At 40.3% G+C, this 20,803-nt stretch overlaps 1 protein-coding gene across 2 annotated transcripts in view; it reads left to right on the top strand.

Moving 5' to 3' along the window:
- Positions 1 to 20,803, top strand: part of ABCC1 (ATP binding cassette subfamily C member 1) — a 1,301,041-nt gene that overhangs the window by 1,112,751 nt on the left and 167,487 nt on the right. For both annotated transcript variants that reach the window (XM_044089159.1, XM_044089158.1), the window contains exon 27: positions 4,500 to 4,646. In XM_044089159.1, the coding sequence (XP_043945094.1) occupies positions 4,500 to 4,646 (147 nt within the window). The remainder of the gene's footprint in view (positions 1 to 4,499; positions 4,647 to 20,803) is intronic.

The raw sequence follows: 20,803 nt of genomic DNA, 5'->3' as shown, positions 1-20,803 counted from the left end.
GGAATCACCGAGAGACGCTTTGACTCACGATTTGCCTGCGGGTCTCCTCTATGCTTATCCTCCAATACCTTTGATACCCCTATTTCTAAAGAAAGCAATCCAGTTGAGATGCAAAGTAATCTTCATTTCCCCTTTCTGGCTTTGAGAAGTGTGGTTTCCCTTCCTCCCACCTCACCTATTACAACCTCTCTGCATCCTGGACCCACAAGGGCTGACTCCCCCAAATCTGTCCACTCTCAAACTGACAGCTTGGTTTCTCCACTTCTGTTAGTCGCCAGGCAGGAAACTCTCTCCTCACCTGTTTGTGATATTATTCTGGCCTCCCATAAGCCATCCACCAGAAAACTCTACAGACACAAGTGGAAAAGGTTCACTATCTGGTCTAATAATCTCATGATAGATCCTTATTCAACTCCTACAGCTGCTATACTCCAGTATCTTCCTGAGTTGTTTGACAGTGGGGCTTCTAATATTAGAGTACATTTAGCAGCTATTTCCAATTTCCAAACCGGTTTGGATGACTTCCCTCTTATCTCCACCTGACTTTGCAAGACCTTTCTCAAGGGAGTTTTCCATAGCAGACCTCCTATCAGGCAACCTGTAGAGACATAGAATCTCTCTCATGTTCTACAGTCTCTTTCTCTACCCCCCTTTGAGCCTGCTGTGACATGTAATCTAAAATTCCTGTCATGGAAGTCTTTGTTTTTGGTAGTGGTCACATCAACCAGACAGATATCTAAGTTACAAGCCTTATACGTCATGAGCCCATATCTAATCTTCCATAAGGACATAGTATCCCTTCGTATTAACCCATCCTTTCTCCCCAAAGTGGTTTCCAACTTCTCTGTTAAGCAGTCCATTCAGCTCCCTGTGTTTTTCCCAAATTATTCCAACAAGGGAGAATACTGCCTACATTCACTGGACATACATAGACAACTACGTTTCTACGTGAACAGGACTGTCCTTCCGCAAGTCGGACCAGCTTTTCATTTCTTTTTCTGGCCCAAGAATGGGATGTGCTGTATCAAAATGTCTCAGAGATTGTATTACCCTTTCATACTGCCTTGCTAATGAATCTAAACCTGTTCAAATCAAAGCTCATTCAACTAGGGTCATTGCAACTTTGGTTGCCTTTCACTCCACGGCTTCCATGGATGACATTTGTGCAGCAGCCATTTGGGCTAACCCCCATACCTTCATCAAACATTACAAATTGGATGTGGTCTCCAGGGGAAGAGCGGCCTTCATCTCAATTGTTCTCAGGAATGTTCTTCCATAAGGGCCACCCAGGTTCTCCAAGTAGCTTGGGATTCTGTCCCATCAGTGATGAATAGGAAGAAGATTAACAACTTCAGATAAAAAAGTTATGTCTTACCATAACGTTCCATCTGAGTTGTTGATGATCTTCCAATTATCACACCCTCCCACCGTCCCCCACCAAAGGCTCTTGGTGGATCTTCTGGGTCCTTGTGGTGTTTTTTCTGCGCTGAAATAGCCTCTGTTTTTCTGTTTTCTCCTATATGTTGCATGTAAACTTGATCTGAGGTAACCGGGAGAAGGGCATTGTGGGTAGCAGCTTAGCTCGAGAATGTTTGGTGTATGCGAGCTTGGTATTAGGCCGACTCGGTTCCGAGGGCTCGGAACTGAACCCATCAGTGATGACTGGAAGATCATCAACTCCTCAGATGGAACGTTATGGTAAGACATAACTTATTTTTTAGATGAAATATGGTGACTTAAAAAGTGCAGTAGATGTCAATAATTAAGCCAGACACTTTCAGTATTTTTTGAAATGATATTGCTGAAGAGCTGGAAGGAAGTCTTCCTTTTTATTTATGAGACAAAGTTGTGTAAGGTTGATACGAGACTTTTCAAAATTGAAGGCATGACCTAAGACCTGGCAAGTTAACTTGACCTACATAATAAACGGAATAAAAAACAAGAGAGCATTTACAAAGAAAAAGCAGGCAAACAGCAGTAGTTTTGGAGATGTTGATTAGTCAATTTAAGATGCTCGCAGTGAAAGCTTTAGAGGAGTACAGTGATGCAAAGAAAGGGAATTGCCAACTGAAAATTTTGCTCTCTGAAGGTAATTGGTAGGAACCATCTTCAGGAATTATGCACAGCTCTAGAAACCATATGCACTGCAAGGGCAAATAATGGTTAAATGTAGTTTATAAGAGAGCTGCAAGGATTATTCTTTGTCTTTGAAAGAAGCCATGTCAAGGGGGACTCGTGTAGCTTACTGTGTAAAACTCTGGATTAACCTGAATTAGGTGTAAATATTTTACAAACTTGCACAACAATAGGAGTTTGTGTGAGTACCAGCTTTCACAAAAAAGGGTTTCACAGGTAAAATAGGGCACAATTTAAAGTTAGAAGGTGATTGGCCCAGTGGAAGTGGGATGTAGTATTATTTCATAAAAAATACTGATGAAATGAACACCTGTCTGGCATCAGTAGGGTCAAAAACAGAAGCAAATATCAAGAAGACATCCAACAGTCAGTCTGTTTTTTGGAGTGTTTAGAATATAAGTAAATAAAACGGTTAGTCATGCAACATCTTTAGTTCATCCTTTATTTTGGAAAATAGATAAGGTAGAGCAAGCTGTCTACAGTGGATATAAAAAGTTTACACACCCCTATTAAATTTGTAGGTTTTTATGATATAAAAAAATGAGACCACAATAAATCATTTCAAAACTTTTCCCACCTTCAGTGTGACCTATAACCTGTACAATTCATTTGAAAAACAAATAAATCTATTAGGGGAAAAAATATAAAAAATGTACTATACGCTGGTTGCGTAAGTGTGCATACCCTTAAACTAATACTTTGTTGTGTGTGCACACCCTTAAACTAATACTTTGTTGAAGCAGCTTTTGATTTAATTACAGCATTCAGTCATCTTGGGTAGGAGTCTATCAGCATGGCACATCTTGACTTGGCAATATTTGCCCACTCTTCCTTGCAAAAGTTCTCCAAATCTGTAAGATTGCGAGGGCATCTCTTGTGCACAGCCCTCTTCAGGTCACACCACAGATTTTCTATTGGATTTAGCTCTGGGCCCTGGCTGGGCCATTCCAAAACTTTAATTTTCTTTTGGTGAAGCCATTCTTTTGTTGATTTGGATGTATGCTTCGGGTCATTGTCATGTTGAAAGGTGAAATTCCTCTTCATCTTCAGCTTTCTAGCAGATGCCTGAAGGTTTTTGGCCAAAAGGTGACTGGTATTTGGAACTGTTCATAATTCCCACCACCTTGACTAAAGCCCCAGTTCCAGCTGAAGAAAAGCAACCCCAAAGCATGATATTCCCACCACCATGCTTCACCGTGGGGGTGGTGTTCTTTTGGTGATGCGCGAAGTGTTGTTTTTGCGTCAAATGTACCTTTTGGAATTGTGGCTAAAAAGTTCAACCTTGGTCTCGTCAGACTGTAGCACATTTTCCCCACATGCTTTTGGGAGACTTGATGTATTATTTTGCAAATTTTAGCCAGGGATGGATGTTTTTCTGTGTAAGAAAAGGCTTTCGTCTTGCAACCCTACCCCATAGTCCAGACATATGGAGAATACAGGAGATTGTTGTCACATGTAGTACACAACCAACCAGAAATTCCTGCAGCTTGTTCAGTGTTGCTGTGGGTCTCTTGGCAGCCTCCTTGACCAGTTTTCGTCTTGTCTTTTCATCAATTTTGGAGGGACGTCCAGTTCTTTGCAATGGCACTGTTGTCCCATGTTTTCTTCACTTTTTGATGACTGGCTTCACTTTGTTCCATGGTATATCCAATGCTGTGGAAATGTTTTTGTACCCTTCTCCTGGCTGATAACCTTCAACAATGAGATCCCTTTGATGCTTTGTAAGCTCTCTGCGAACCATGGCTTTTGCTATGGCAGGCAACTGAGTAAATATCAGGAAAATCCTATTAGGACAGCTGAACCTTATTTGGGGTTAATCTGAGTCTCTTTAATTGATAACAGGTGTGTACCCAAGAAGATTAAATGCTGCAGTTAAATCAAAAGGTGCTTCAACAAAGTATTAGTTTAAAGGTGTGCACACACAACAAAGTATTAGTTTAAGGGTGTGCACACTTATGCAACCAACGTATTGTATGTTTTTTATTTTTTATATTTTTTTCCCCTACCAGATTTGTTTTTCAATTTAATTGTACAGGTTATAGGTCACATTAAAGGTGGGAAAAGTTTTGAAATGATTTATTGTCGTCTCATTTTTTTTATATCACAAAAACATGGCATTTTAACAGGGGTGTGTAAACTTTTTACATCCACTGTATATTTGCCATCACAATCTCTGTCCTCCATAGGTGGATTATTTTGATAGGTTTTGTGAGTATTAAACTTTGTGATATACTGTCCATTTGCCATATTTTATGTACTCATTTGCTAATATTTTAATAGTTTTACATTTTTAGTTAAAAATTATTCAATTTATGGTTTCATTAAATATAATTAAAAAAAATGAAAATGTGTGTTTGTTGTAGGCGGATTGGACGATAAAGGACAATTCACCACCAGAAAACTGGCCTCATGAGGGAAAAATTGAATTTACGAAGTATGGACTGCGATACAGGACAGATTTAGATCTGGCTTTGAAGAACATCACAGTCACAATAAGTGGAGGAGAAAAGGCAAGTTTGTTTGAGTCTCTTATGATCACTCTCCTCTATATGCAACATTCTGAATAATAAAAACATTCTGCTTTAAGAAATGAATTTAAAAACTTTTACATGAGTAGCACGCATATTACTCTGTGTTTTGAATTTGAAGTAACACAATACCCATATTCCTTTTACTCTTAAGCAAGTGCCTGTTTATACATCTTGCATGGCATATGAACAACCGTGTACAGTTTATGTAAAAAAAAAAAAAAACTTTTAACATCAAATCATTGTACTAAAGAAGTGTATGCAAAGTAAAAAAAAATAATGATTTTCACTATTATGAACTGTATGACTTTCAGTTTCTTAAACTGAAACTACAACTGTGTATGTTATGTTTTAGTCACCATTCAGCTACTCAAAGCTTGTTTGCTCACAACTAAATACAATTCTGTCATTTCCAGTGTGAGACACTTAAATGCAAAGACTTTGTGTGTAAATATCCTTTCTCTGAGTTTGGGTAACATTGGGTGCAGTACATTTATAGTTTGGGGCTATAGGAACGGAGCCACCCACAAGTGGGGGTGGGGGTTTGCTTCCTGCAAAAAAAAAGAAAAAAAGCTTGCTACAGATTGCTATGAAACTTGAGCAGTTATTGTTTGACTTAGTAAAGTAGACCCACTTTTTATTTTTCTGGTTATATAAATATTGGTAGTACAGGACCTAGAAAAAAAGGTACCTGCAATTTAAGCATTTCTTGAACAGAGACTGTAGGAGCACAAGACCAGCAACTCATAGTTTTTACCACTAACGGATATATCTTCTCAATTGTATATTAACTGTGATAAACATGAACAGTATGAAAATTAGCATATATGATGTCCTTCTATATCACTATTGCAGTATTCTTCACTTTAGGGATCTCCTGCCAAGGATAGCTCAATTTATGCTCCCCACAAAGGATGCAGGGCGTAAAGGTGACATGGACACAGTTACCCAGAACTTCTTTGCTACCAATCCAAGTGCCATCATCAGTTTTCTGTCTGAACGCTCTGCTGATATCTAGTCATCAGATAAGTGTCCAAATGAAGTTTTTTTTTTCTCTTACTGTTCTAGTTTTCTTTTGGTCACTTGGAATTCAGGTCATCTAAGAAGAGGAAAATGTCAGTGTTGGTGGCAGATCCCCCATAAGGGTCAGCACGAACAGTGTTTTTTTTTTTTGGGTGCTTCCCATAAAGTATTTCTAAGTAGTTTATGCTTAAGACTCTTAGAAGCTATTTGATTTCCCTTGCTATCTGTTTTGAGAACCCGCAGGTTAAACAGTTAGCCCAGGGTTGCATGGCTGAATCAGTTAACCTTGTGGTAGTACCATTAAGCAAGAAGAAGAAATCTATGCCATATTCTTTGGCTGTCCAGCCTCTATCGAACATCTTTCTAGAAGCGAGTGATAGCTGTGTAGGCTGTCCACTGTCTATTTCGGATTCCACTGCCATGACCCTTTCGGAGGCTGGCATGTATCCTTACTTTCACATGTCCTTTGAGGTTTTGCAGTCGTGTGTTCCAGACTTTGAGGTTGAACCGCTTTTGGTCATCTCGGAGGGTCCTAGAGGGATTCTGCAAATTTTGGTTAGGGTAGCTGTTCTGGGTCCTCTTGAATCTCATCAGGGGTCGGAACCCCTGATGTTTGTTAGAGATGACATCCCTACCAAGAAAAAAACAGAAAACTAAACAGTCTTCTGTATATACTTAGGACCCTCAAGGCCTGTTTAATGCCTTAAAGGCCCTGAAGCCTCCCCAAGGGGTTTCTATGCCTCCTCCACATTGGACTTCAGCTTCGCCTAAAAGGCCTAGGGAATCTGATTCCTCAGATGAGGATGTAGAGTCTGATGAGAGGTCTTTGTCTTACTCTTTTCAGATCCCTTCTCCCTTGGCTTATAGCTGTGATGAAGAGGAATCTATTAGCCCTGAGTCTTTGCAGGAGCTGTCTTTTGGAGAACACAATAGCCAGAATGATGGAATACTTTAAGAGGGATTCTTCTCAAGTGCGTAAGAGGTATTATGAGTTGCTTTGGGTGGACATGCCTAAACTTTCTGCAGTACCTCCTGTGTTGGCTGCTTTGTTGGAGACCTTTATAGCTGCCTCTGAGAATCCTGATTTTTCAGCCACGTACTCCTAAGTAACCTGACAGATTCAATAAGGTTTTTGAGGATTCAGTTCCTGTTTGTGTCCTTCTGCTGATCCACCTGTGGCGTCAGTCTCCTCTGAAAATCCTTCAAAACTTTTGCCCTCTACCAAGCTGCTGCCTTTGGATGATGATAGTAGAGTCATGGAGGGGATTGCAATGAAGGTCTATACTGCTGTCACCTTGGGCTTTAGGGCCATTAGTTATCAGTCCCACATGACCAGATATGTTCTGGCCTTGATTGCCCAGGCCTGTCAGGGTATTTCTGACCTCCCTGATTCTGAAGGAAATTCCTCTGCTCGCTCTGTTTTGAGTTCTACCTTTCAGGTGGCTCACAACTCTGTCAAGTGATGCTATGATGCCGCTGTTTCTGTCATGAAGCATTGTTCTTGGCTTTTTCTGCAATCATTACCTGAAGACATTAATGAAAAAATGCTGGTTGCTCCTTTGGATAATAAAAATCTTTTTGAGACTTCTGCTGTTCATATGTTTGTCTCTTCAAGAAAAGGTAAAGCTTTGCAGGAGCTTAAACATGTTTTTTATCCCCATCCCTAAGTTCCAGAGGAACTATCCTACTAGGTCTGCTTTAGATCATAAGCAGCCTCTTCAGGTCACTTGGAGGAAGAGTGGAAAGCAGGCTCCTCCTGCTAAACATCTCAGGCTTCTGTGACCCACAATCCTCCTTTACCTGACAAGCCTACCTCTCTTTGACATTTTGCCCCACTCCCACCCCTGGCCAGGTTCTCTTGTCTTTTTGGCTCTCCCTCTCTTCCAAACTGGCAACTCATCACCTCAGATTCTTGGATTCTGTCCATCATCCGTCAGGTTACTTCATGGCAAGTAAGTTTCTCCCTACTTTTTCAGGGATTCCTCAACCTCTTTGAAAACCGCTTCCTCATTTCTTAGAGATTCTTGAGTCTGTGGTGGACCACGGAACTATTCAGCCTGTTCCTCCTTCCCAAGTAGAAAAGGGATTCTATTTCAGAATGTTCCTCGTTCCTCAAAAGGAGGGCACTTGGTGGCATGTTCTGGATCTCTCCTTGCTCAACACTTTTCTCAAGGTTTCTTCCTTTCAGTTGCTTTCTCTTCAAGCCCCGTTTTCTCTGTTGCTGCCCCAGGCTTTTCTGGTGCCCATGAATCTGAAGGGTGCTTACCTTCATATTCTTATGTACCCTCTCTTCAGGAAGTTTTTGCATTTCTTTGTGTTTTATTTCATTTTCAATTCTTTGCTTTGCCCTTTGGCCTCTCTACTGCCCCAAGGGTATTCACAAAATGCCCAACTCCTGTGGTTGTCTTTTTGCAGGCTCCAAGGCATTCAGATTTTTCCTTATTTAGATGTTGATTCAGGCACCCTCTCCCAGTTGCTTGTTACAGCTCTGGAGTTGGACATATCTCTCCTTCAAATTCTGGGGTTCACTATCAACTTCCAAAGTCTGTCTGTACTCCATCTCAGGATCATGTGTATTTGAGCTGCAGAATTCAGACAGTACCAGTGTTGACCTCTGTTCTACCACCAATGTTTTTTTTGTTAGCAACTTTTTCAGTTTCTTCTTCCTCTGCCTGCCATTCCAACCAGGGAGTTTCTTCAGGCCCTAGGACTGATGGCCTCTTCTATTCCAGTCTCCCTCTTGTCAGACTGCATTTGCAGAAGCATCAATGGCACCTCAAGTCAGTTTGGCTTCAGCATTACCACTCTCTGGATTTCAGAGTGCCTCTCCTTCCTTGTCTCAAGCAGGAATTTGAGTGGTGGATACATACAGTAACTTACCCTCAACCCTTTCAGCCTTCAGCTTCTTCTGAAGAACTGTTAACTGACACTTCAGACATGGGGTAGGTAGCTTCCTGTGGTCACCTGAAAGTTCAGGGTCTCTGGCTATACCCCATCAGAAGTCAGACCATATCAACCTTAGAGAAATGAGAACTCTGATTCTGCCCCTTTAGGCTTTTCACTCTGTGCTCTTTCCAGGTCCATGAAGGTTTACACAGACAATACCACTGTGATGTGGTATGTCAACAAGTGCGGGGGGGCATGAAGACTTGCTTTCTTTGCAGGCTGGCTCTTCAGACATGGGATCTGGATATCAGTTGTCAGCTAACTCTCCAAGCAGTGTGTATTCCTTCAGAGCACAATATTTTAGTAGGTCCAAAACACAGGCTCACAAAACGATGCTTCACATTGACGTGTTTCTGGACATAGTCCATTGGTTGGATATTCCTCGGGTAGACCTTTTTGCCTCCACTCTGAACAGGCATCTCCCTCTTTTCTGTTCCAGAGTGCCATGTCATCTTATGTGGAAGACAGATGCCCTTTCTTTTCTTTGGAAGGGCTTGTTTCTGTATGGCTTCCCTCCTCTTCCTCTACTTTCAAGAGTCTTGCAGAAGATTCAACTGAATTCCCAAAAAATGTTGCTAGTGACTCCATTTCGGCCAAGACAGAACTGGTTCCCCCTCTTACTGCGTCTGGCCAGGGGCAATCAACACAATTACCTCTCCAGTTGGACCTCCTCACACAGGATAAGGGGTCAGTCATCCATCCTCACTTGTCCACTCTTCAGCTCACACTGTGGGTGATAGGGTTGTGACTCCTTTTAGACATCTGTTTTCTGAGGACATGTTCAGAGTTGCTACTGTTGCCAAAGCCACATGGCTGAGTTCATTTTATCTATTTTTATCAATGTGGAACAAACCTTTAATAAGCCTAACTCTGACCCAGAAGTCTACTGTTATCGACATGCTTAACTCCTTCACTCAGGTAGGCAAACACACATCCTTATTCAGCTACGGTGCTGTTGGGTGGTATCATCAGAGCAGCTGTAGCTAGTACTGTTATGAGAAGGTATGCTTGGATAAGATTATAATCTTTCCCTGATAATATTAAAGCTCAGTTGATAAATGCCACTCCTGACAAAGATTTGCTGTTTGAAAATGTCTGTGCTGAAGTTTTCAAAAATCTAGAAGAATGAGTAAAACTCATGCAAGGAGTTGAACAGCTTTTCTGATTCCAGATGTCCTTTCATGTCACTGTTGCAGTATTCTTTACATCTGGGAATCCCTGCTTAGAGCAGCCCAATGTCCGGCCAGTATACCAAAGCCTTAGGTTGTTTTAAGGAATGCCATACGTCACATGTATGCTCCTCGTATAGTATAGGGCATAAAAGTGATGTCCAGACATACCATTCTCAGAACTGCTTTGCTGCCAGTCTGAATGCCATCTCTCGATCATCGGTCTGAATGCCTACATTCCTTTGCTGGTTTCTGAGGCATTGCAGAGAAGTCCCTTGTTGGGATTTCTTTTTTTCTTGCTATTTGGTTGCTTCTGGTGTTTCATGTCATCCAAGAAAGGTAAAACGCCAGTGTGGGAGACAGATTCCCCATAAAGACCACCATAAACAGTATTTGTTTTACCTGGGCGCCTCACATGACCGTACGTCCTGTTCCATTTGTCAAGCTCTTGAACCGAAAACTCTGCATAGTAGGCTTTCTTCCTTAGCGTTATATGTGGAGAATCAGCAGCTTAAGCTTCTCACTAAAGATACTATGGAAGGAACTTCCTGCCGGAGAGTCGGCCATCAGGAAAGAAGGATAAAAAAAACCTAGGCCAGAATTTCTCACTGTCCAGCCTCTGCTGGATGTTTCTCCTGAGGTAAGTGAATACTCGGAGGTTCACCCGGCTTTGTTGTTGGATTCCTGTGCCATGACTGGCGGGAAATCCGGCTTTAAGCACTTTCGATGAGGCTTTGCAGACGTCCATTTCAGATGTTCACTGGGGACCATGGTTGATTATTTTGGAGGTTCTTAGGGGGTGATCCTCCAGTTTAGTCCGGCAAGAAGTCCTTACTACTGTTATTGAATGCCATCCTGGGTCAGAGCTTTACAAGTTTTACAAGACGGACGTCACATTAAAGAAAAAAACAAACATGTTTCTCCTGCCCCCAGGGTTCCACAGAGTGAGTGGCAGGCCTTCACTCCGGGTTTGTTCAGTGCTTTGATGGCATTGAAACCTCCTCGGGGGGTTTGTTCCTACTTCCCCCTTGATCCTCTACTTCACTGAAAAGACTGAGGAAACAGGAATCCTCTAATGAGGAGATAGATTCTGATGAGGAATCCCTTGCTTACGCTTCTCAAATTCCTTCTCCTTTGGACTATGGGTCTGAGGAAGAGGAATCTACCAGTCCTGTTACTCCCTTTGAAGAAATTTCATTTGGGGATACAATCTCCAGAATGATCGAGTTTTTTAAATGAGGTTGTGCTCAGGTCTGTGATATCTATAAGAGGTACTATGAGTTGCTGCAGATGGAATCACCAAAACCTTCTGCTGTTCCTCCTGTTTTGGCTGCTTTGTTTGAAGCATTTTTAAATGTCTCTAAAGCTCCTGATTCTCAGCCGCCTGCTCCCAAGAAACCTGATAGGTTTTATACTGTGCCTGAGGAATGTCATTTTTTGTATGAGTGTCTTGCTGCTGACCCCTCAGTGGTGTCTGTAGCCTCTGATAAGCCCTCTCAATTGCTTCCTTCTCCCAGGTTGCTGCTTTCTGATAAAGACAGCAGAACCATGGAAAGGCTAGGTAAGAAGGTTTACACCTCTGCTACCGTGGCTTTTAGAGCTATTAATTATCAGACCCATGTGTCCAGGTATGTGTCGGTTTTCTTTTCTAAGGCATGTCAGGTTATTTCTAATCATCCAGACTTCTGCTGTTTCCTTGTTGGTGACTTCCTCACATGTGGTTCGTCATTCCATCAAGTGTAGTTACGATACAGCAGATTCTTTTTCTTGGGCTGCTGCTTTCGGGTCAGTGATGAGGAGGTATTCCTGGCTTTGACTTCAGCCATTTCCTGATGATATCGAGGCTAAGCTGATGGGTACCCCTATTGATAAGAAAACACTTGTTTGGGGAGGCTGCTTCTGATTTAAGTCACTTCAGGATAAGGGGAAGGCTTTACAGGAACTCAAGCATGTGTTTGTCTCTCCTATTCATAAATTTCACAGAAGCTACCCCAATAAGCCAGCCTTTGTTCGCAAGCAATCTTGCTCGCTCTCCTAAGGGCAAAAAGAGTGTCAAACAGGCTCATCCTGCTAAGGCTACTCCGACTTCAGGGACTCTGAAGTCATCTTTTCCAGGTAAACCTGGTGCTGTCTGACTGTCCTTTTCTTCTCAGCCACGTTGCTGTTTCTCTTCGCCTCTTTCTTTCTCTTTTTCCTGTTTGGCTTCAGATTGCTTAGGATTCTTGGGGTCTGTCCATTAATCCCTTCCCAGTTTTGTAGGCATTCCTCAGCCCATTCAGGAACAACTCCTCTTTTTCCCCAGAGGTGCTTTCAGACCTTTTGACTCATATTCAAGAAGTGCGTGTGTCCCAATGGGGAGGGGGGGTTTACTCCAGGATGTTTCTAATACCCAGAAAAGAGGATACTTTGAGGTCTATTCTAGACCTCGGTCATTTAAACACTTTTCTGAAGGTGCCCACTTTTTGCTTGCTGTCCCTTGAGACTCTATTCCCTCTCTTGCTTCCTCAGGCTTATGTGGTGTTTCTGGATCTGAAGGATAATCTCTCCATTCCGATACATCCCCTTTTCAGGAAATGTTTGCATTTCTCTGCTTCCTGGCATTTTCAGTTCTCTGCTTTGCCCTTTAGCCTTTCTACTTCCCCAAGGGTATTCACTAAATGTCTCGCTCCTGTGATTGCTTTTTGTAGGCTTCAAGGGGATCCAAGTACTTCCTTACTTGGATGACCTGCTGATTTAGGCTTGCTCTGCAGATATTCTGTTGTAAAATCCTCATTTTTGCCATTTCCCTTCTTCAAAGCCAAGGGTTCACCATAGACTTCAAAAAGTCTTAATCTGACTCCTTCTCAGGATCATGTTTTTCTGGGTTTCAGGATTCAAATGGTGCCTATGCTGGCATCCCTGTCTCCTCCCAAGGCCTTAACTCTCATTTCTTCTTTCAAACTCTTCTTCCTCTAGCCTCCATTACAGCCAGGGGGTTTGAGAGCTTAATTTTATCTTGGAACAATTGACTCTGGTCCTTTTGAGCCTGCTGCTTCAGCTTCCTTGCAATATTGCTGTTGGAGACTGTTCTTCTGTTAACCCATACTTCTGCCAGATGGGTGTCTGAGCTTCAAGCCCCTATGGCTTGTCCTCCTTTTTTGGTGCTTCATAAGGACAAGAGTGTCTTTGTGTACTAATACTTCTTTTATGCCCAAAGTGGTTAATGAGTTGTCACTTAGTCTATTCATTTGCCTGCTTTTTTCCCCATTTCCACAATCTGCCAGTGAGAGTGTGCTTCATATACTTTGGATCTGCATAGACAGCCCAGATTTTATTGGGATACGACTAAGTCTGTTAGAACATCTGATCAGTGTTTTTCTTTTCATCCTAGGTTCCTAGAATTAGCTATATCCAAGAAAACTATTTCATCTTGGATCTCTAAAGCTATTTCCTTTTGTTATCCTTTTCATGTTAAGAGCCCTCCTTCTTCTGTAAAGGCTCATTCTTCTAGAGCTGTGGCTTCTTTTGGTGCTTTTTTCAGGGGTTTAGATATTAATTCTATTCTAGAGGCAGCTACCTGAACCTTCTCTGCATACTTTTACGGAGCAGTACAAGTTGAATGGAATCTCCAGAGCTAGAGCTGGATTTGCTAGAGCTATCCTTCATGGTTTCCTAAAGGACTCTGCTGGTCCTTCCTCCTCCCAAGTTTCTTCCTGAGCATTGGCATTTTCCCAGATGTAAGGAATACTGCAACAGTCAGTGACATGAAAGGGTGTAGTACTGCTGTGTAAAATCTTACCATAACAGTAGATGCCCTTTCCTTCACTGTTGCAGCATTCACTTCCTCCCTCCTCCCCACTGGTCCTTTTCTCTTCTGGATGTACTGGTTACCTCTTGGTTTTCCTTGGACTGGCGTTCCTACTTGGGGCTATGAGTTCTGGGCATGGTACGTCTGAATGTCACCTTTATGCCCTGCACTATGCGAGGGGTATATGTGTGGCATACGGCTTACTTTAAAGCAACCTAAGGCTTTGGTATACTGGCCAGACATCAGGCTGTCGTAGACAGGGAATCCCAGATGTAAGGAATACTGCAGGAGTGAAGACGAGGAGATCTACTGTTAAAGTAAGATTTTACATAATTGTACTTTCCTAAAGTTCAAAGGAAATGTCCAGGCAATCTAGGTCCCTTTTTCAGCAAATCTTTCAAATCTGTTCAGCAAAAGACAGAGAAAGAACAGTTCAAAGGAAGGTAACAAATAAACTCCAAAATAAAATCTAATGGGTACCAGAGATCCAACTCCCAAAGAAAAAAATGATGACTGTCCTTTCCCAGGATTTCATCCCTGCCCTCCCCACCCTTGCCTTCCTCAGAAAATTGCAGGAAACCTTTCTCTTTGTTTTTCTGGATGGAAGGTTATAACCACAGACTCTTTGGTTCTAAGTATTACAGAACAGGGTTACAGATACATATGCTTCCCTTCCCATACCATCAGGCTTTCCTTTGCCCCAGAGGACCAGCTTCATCTTATATCTCAAATCATTCCAGGCTTGCTTCTTCATGGGTCATAGTGTCAGTGCCATCAGGTCAATGGGGACAAGGATTTTTCTCACAACTTTAGTCTTTGGCTAGCAAAGTTTGCAGATGACTGCAAACTAGGAGCCATGATCAAAATTCCTAACGATGTGGACATCCTACAGAAGGGCCTCACTGAGACAGATGCCTGGTGTCAAAGCCATGGCCTGAAGCTCAATGCCAAAAAGTGTATTGTCATCCCCTTTGGTAAAAACTCTGTACCCATGAACTACCACATAGGTGGTAGTCTACTTAACACCGAAAGTGTGATGAGACCTTGGGGCACAGGTGGACAGTAGTCTCTCCTTTGATAATCACATTGCTACAGTGGTCAGGAAATCCTTCTATGTGGCACACCTCATCACAAAAGGTTTCTCATCCAGAAAAAGAGGTCATTGTTCCCCTCCACTCATTGGACCCATTATAGAGTACAACTCCCCTTTTGGTATGTACCTCACAAAGACATCTACAACTGGAAAGGCCACAGAAACCCCTCACAAAGAGGATTACTGGCCTCAAACAGATGACCTACGCAGACCATCTCAAAAAACTCCAGCTTTACTCTGTCGCATATTGCCTACTCAGAGGCAATCTCTGCCTAACATACAAAGCTATGTCAAACCCAGAGCTGTTGGACATGCTCCACTTAAAGAAATCCCAATCCAGCCTAACATACAAAGCTATGTCAAACCCAGAGCTGTTGGACATGCTCCACTTAAAGAAATCCCAATCCATCCAAGCTACACGCTATAGGGACCTAAACCTTGTCACCACAATAAACAGAACATGCTGGAGGGATATATATTCCTGTCCCAGAGACTTCAGACTACCTATCTATGTAAAACAGAGCTTCTCATTAGCACTCTTCAAAAAAATTCTTGATAATTGGATGGGAAATAGGAAATTCACCCCGGGGATCACTTCTGTGGCTCTGCTCGACAGGGGCACAGGAAAATAATTTTCTTGGGTGGCAAAAGCCAGGGTACCTTTTTGGCTAGGCTTATATAGGCCCTAGGGTCAATAGCCTAGTACTTACCTATGAACCTATAATGTTTACCTTGTTCCAAAGAAAGCAGGAGCCCATTCTAGAGCTGTCCAATCTAAACAATTCTGGGATTCCACAATGTGTAATGTTGACACTGCAGACTCCCTTCCCCTTCTTTCCCTTCAAGCCTTTTTGGTCAGTCTAGACCTAAATATTTAAATAGATTTAATTTATTAAAAGAATTTTAAATTTTTAAAACTTTTTAAGATATCAAAAGTGTATATATTAAATGTTATTTTAATTGCATTATAGTATAGCAAGAAAAGGAAATATATAATATGAATTCCAAGGCATTTTTTTATTAAAATGTTTTTTTAGAAAAATGGTTTCTTAAGAAAAACATTTTAAATTCAATTAAATACAATAATTGAATAATGATATTATTGAATGCTATATAAAAGGGGATTGTTGGAGGTAATGTGATCATCTGATGAAGTCCAGCTTTGTGACGAAAACATATTTTTTTGAATAACGTTAATGTGGAGTGGATTATTCTTGTTTGGTTTTAACCTGGTGGTTCGAGTGTTTTAACAAATAAATTCCTGGTTCCTGCAAGAGAATTTTTTCCTGATTCTTCGTCCTTGGTTTATTTAGTTTGGATTTGCACCTGCTGTTTGGTAGACCTAAATGTTATTTCATTGCATGTTCCCAGTCACAAAAAAATGCAGATTTTTATTTATTTGTTTTGTTTATTGATTGATTGATTGATTTGTTTAAGGTTTGTTATCTTTACTCCTTTGCCCTTTTGACTTTATACTGCCGCACGAGTCTTTACCAGTTACCTAGCTTCAGTAATGACCTATTGCAGGTTTCAAGCCATGCATAATCTTTCCTTATCTTGATAGTAGCCTGAAATCAGCCTCAGTCAAACAACTTTACAGTTCCCAAGGAATCTTTTTTTATAACCTGGGTTTCACGTTGAACCTAAAAGTCAGCCATGACTCCATCTCGGACTATATTTTCTGGGCTGCCTTCTAGACACCTACTCAGTGACCGTTTCTTCATTCCTGATAAGAGGCAAACTAGTCACAATTTCTATCTTTCTCTGCAGAAAATGTCCACTGAAAGAGAATTTCTGAGGGTTCTATATTTCATGGCCTCTTCCATCCTTATGATTTGTCATCCCAGACTTCACATAAGAAGGATCCAGTGGTTTCTCAACTTTGTTTGGACTCAACTCTATCGCTGTCTCTTTCAATTCCTTTTCTGGGCTTTGTAGAAAATTCTCTTTATTGGCCAAACAAGTCATATCTTACTCAGAATTCCACTTCACTGCCCCTGTCAGACAGTGACAACAGATGGTTCACACGTTACGTCAAGGGCTGTTTCTCTGAGTGTCAAGGGACAATATAGAGAGTATATTAGGACCTTTGGTAAGGAGTATACCCACTATCCTGAAGGACACATCAATTGATGAGCTAGGGAATTTATCAACAGAGGCAGTGCCATCCTCTTGTATACTTGTAACTCTGGATGTTAGAATTTGTTTACCTCAATTCCAAATGATTATGGCATCGAAGCTGTTAGGGAGGTTATATGCTCAACAGATGGATTCAGCAATGAACAACAAACACTTATATGTACCCTGTTAGATACTGTGCTGTCTAACAATGTTTTTATGTTTAATGATGCGTTGTGTGCACAGAAATGGGGTGTCGCTATGGGCACCCCATGTGCTAATTCATATGCAAACCTTGTGGTATACTGCTGGGAGAGAAGAATTTTGTTCAACAGTGCATTCTATCCAAACTTGCTTCTGTACAGGAGGTTTGTGGATGATATACTACTTTTTTGGGAAGGTAGCATGGATATGCTTAATGCCTTCATTGGTTATTTAGAGTCAACTACAGATTTTTTAAGGTTTACTCTGGAATCCTCGTATAGTAGGATCAATTTTTTTGGATTTAACTATTATAAAAGATTTAGAAGGCCATATATCCACGTCCCCGTACAGAAAACAGTGTTGGAAGAATGTACTGCTGCATTACAGCAGTATGCATCCTCTGTTTATATTTTCAAATATTGTTAAAGGACCATGCATAAGGATCACCAGGGTTTTTAAGGACATTTTGGCTGTGCAGGAACAGTTGGATATTATGCGTAGATTGTTTATAGAGAGAGGATATAGTAGTACCATGGTGGGTAAAATTAAAGACTCAGTTTTAGGTATGCTAGAAGGTGGTGGAGACAGGACACGTGTGAACACTGCTGGATCCAAGAAAGCTTTTAATGGTTCCAGGGTTACATTTATAACTAGGTATACTAATGACAATAAGAGGATAGTAGACATTATTAAAAGAAATTGGCACGTACTTACTGTTGACTCCTCTATTCTGAACATTATAGGAGGGGTCACCTATGTTTAGATATAGGAATAGTAGGAATCTTAACAGGATATTATGTGTAGCTCATTCGTATATGGAACAGGATAAGATATCTAGGAAACTGGTACAGCCTGGAACTTTTCCTTGTAATAAATGTAAGATGTGTAATTTTATTATAGATGAGCAACATTTTGCTCACCCCACCATTAACTATGTATTTACACCCAGGCTATATGCAACTTGTTATGATATGAATCTTATCTATTTAGCGACATGCATGAAATGTACAGCTTTTTATGTGGGAATGACATCGAGGAAATTAAAAGACAGGATGTATAATCACATGTATAATATCAGAAGGAAGAACCAGCAGAATGCATTAGCCAAGCGTGTTGCGGTCTATACAGACCATTGCTTCAAGTTCAGGGTATTACAGTTAGTCACCAAGAATAGGAGGGGTGGAGATAATATGAACTATCTAGAGTCAGTAGAGTTATGTTGGATCTTTAAACTGCAAGCGCATGTGGATCCTGGTCTTAACCAATTCGTTAGTATAAAACCTATACTTGCTGCTCGTAGATATTGACAGCTCGCTAATGATTATATTTGATTCTCATTAACTGTTATAGATATATGTAGCATTTATGTTTTATGAATAATAAGATGCATTGTTTAATTGTCTTTATGCATATTATATGTTTATATATATTTTTTATATATATATTTTTTATCAAATGGTTCATAGACTGATATATTTAATAATGATTAATTAGTGGATTGTAGTTATAATACATTGAATACATGGGTATATGTTCCATGCATTTTATATAAGGTGATTTTTAGTATTTATTTTTAGTATTTATTTTCATACATAATATTCATATGCTACAGACTTTATCTATTTATTTGCACCTGCTATATTAATATATAGCCAATCTTGTTATTTAACCCCATTGATTTAATTTAAATGAACTTGATTCAGTTCTACATTAGTGTGATGCAATAGTGAATATTTATGATGTTTTAATGGGTTCAATTTGGCTTAGCTACGGATCGCGGTACAGTGCGGTTAGGGAAATACATCCCTTTTCTCACTGTAGTGCGATCTCAGAGTTGGAATATATAGTTAGGGAGGGTGTGGGGGGCACAGCCCCCTACATAAACTGGATGTTAGGTGTGTTAGCTAGGGAGTAGAGGCAAGGGTAGCATTGCTGTTAAGTGTCGAAAATGTCATGTCCGACATTTTCGGCATTAACAGCTGATTGTCAACATTAGGATGGTCAGGTTATGTGTACTTTCAGTGAATTTGTTCGCTGTTAAGTACCATTTTTTTTTTTTTTTTTTTTTTTTTTTTACTTTCGAGATTTCAATAGTAAATCTATATCTATATATATATATATATATATATATATATATATATATATATATATATATATATATATATATAGGAAACCCTGTTATAGCAATTCAGCATGCACCCATCACATGTTTAAGAATATAGCCAAGGGACAGGAGTTGAGAGCTTCTAGGCTGAATGGGACAGATGATTGTTTTAAATCTGAGCTGTTGAGCTTGAAAGGCAAGCTGACAGAGGCTATAAAGCAAAGGAGGTTGATGATATACTATGCAGCATGCCCCCACTTAGATGCAGCATAGCCAGGCCATACTATTCTGAACACCCCACTGATTCCACTGGTAGGAGATCAACTCCCATTAGACCTACCAATATTTCTGTTCCTCTAACCTACACCACTGACACTAAGATGACAATGCATATTATTAAGAGACACTGGAATATATTAACAACTGACCCTAACATCCAGAGGCTTGTAGGTGTTTCTCCTAGATTCTTATATAAGAATAATCTTAAAAGGCTACTATGCTGTCCATATAACCATAACCCTTGTGTCTGAGTGTGGAGCCAGAACATTGGCATGTGGAGCATGTCATTTTTGTAACTATGTGGATAGTAGTGGGTGTTTTCGGCATCCTGATAATGGACATAGGTTTGATTTTAAGGCGCATGCAACCTGTCTGACCCCACATGTGGTCCCTCTTGCCAGCTGCAGGGTCTGCCAAGCATTTTATGTAAGCAACACGGATAGACCTCTGAAAGACCTGATTAGGGAGCATTTATACAGTATCCGTTGTGCTTCTGCCAACATTGCCCTGTCCAAACATGTTATCACCACTGATACGAGACACTCGTGGTGACTGATAGGATAAACCCACTGTCCGTGAGTGTGATATTAGAAATCTTACTGAAACAAGGGAGGTCAACTGGATGGTTAAGTTATGAGCAGACCAGGGCAGTGGTCTTAATGAAAAAGTTTGATTAAGACCTATTCTAAAGGAACCAAGCCTTAGAAAGTGATAGCTGCTTAGTGTTATTACTATGTATAATGTCACAGTATATATTTCTATATTTTTTTATTTATATTTTTTCATATATGTATATTTTTACATTATATATTACTTTTCATAGGTACTTGGTTCAAACAGACTAATGTTGGATCAGTGCTGATAGTGGGTTGCACATTTTCTAGAAATGTTTGAGTGAGTTTATCTTTTATACAGGTTGTTTTATCATTTTGTATTGTGCAATCATTTATGTTTGGTTTAATATAATCTTTCAAGTGATTGGTTTAATCTGATTGCCTCTCTTGATAGGTGTATATATAAGCATGCTAGTTCATTCTTTGTAGAAGGTCTGGTGAAGCAGATGTGAAAGTGCTTACCCTTTTAACTTTGAGCGCATAAACTTTTTTTTTATAACTACTGGCACTGTTTTATTCCACTGGTGTTTGCTGTTATACATTTTCATTTTATTTCCAGTGGTTTATTTATCTCAGCGAGTATATTTCTCTTTATTATGACTGTAAAGAGTTTATACACTAATTGAGAAGTGCTAAAGCATTACTAAAGTTGTATATATATGTGTGTGTGTGTGTATATGTATGTATGTATGTGTGTATATATATATATATATATATATATATATATATATATATATATATATATATATATACATACACACACACACACACACACACACATACGTGTATGTGTGTGTGGTTT

Source organism: Protopterus annectens, chromosome 12.part0, assembly GCF_019279795.1.
Source record: "Protopterus annectens isolate FY-2018-M chromosome 12.part0, PAN1.0, whole genome shotgun sequence".
NCBI lineage: Eukaryota > Metazoa > Chordata > Ceratodontiformes > Protopteridae > Protopterus > Protopterus annectens.
This window is presented reverse-complemented; position numbering and strand designations above follow the sequence as displayed.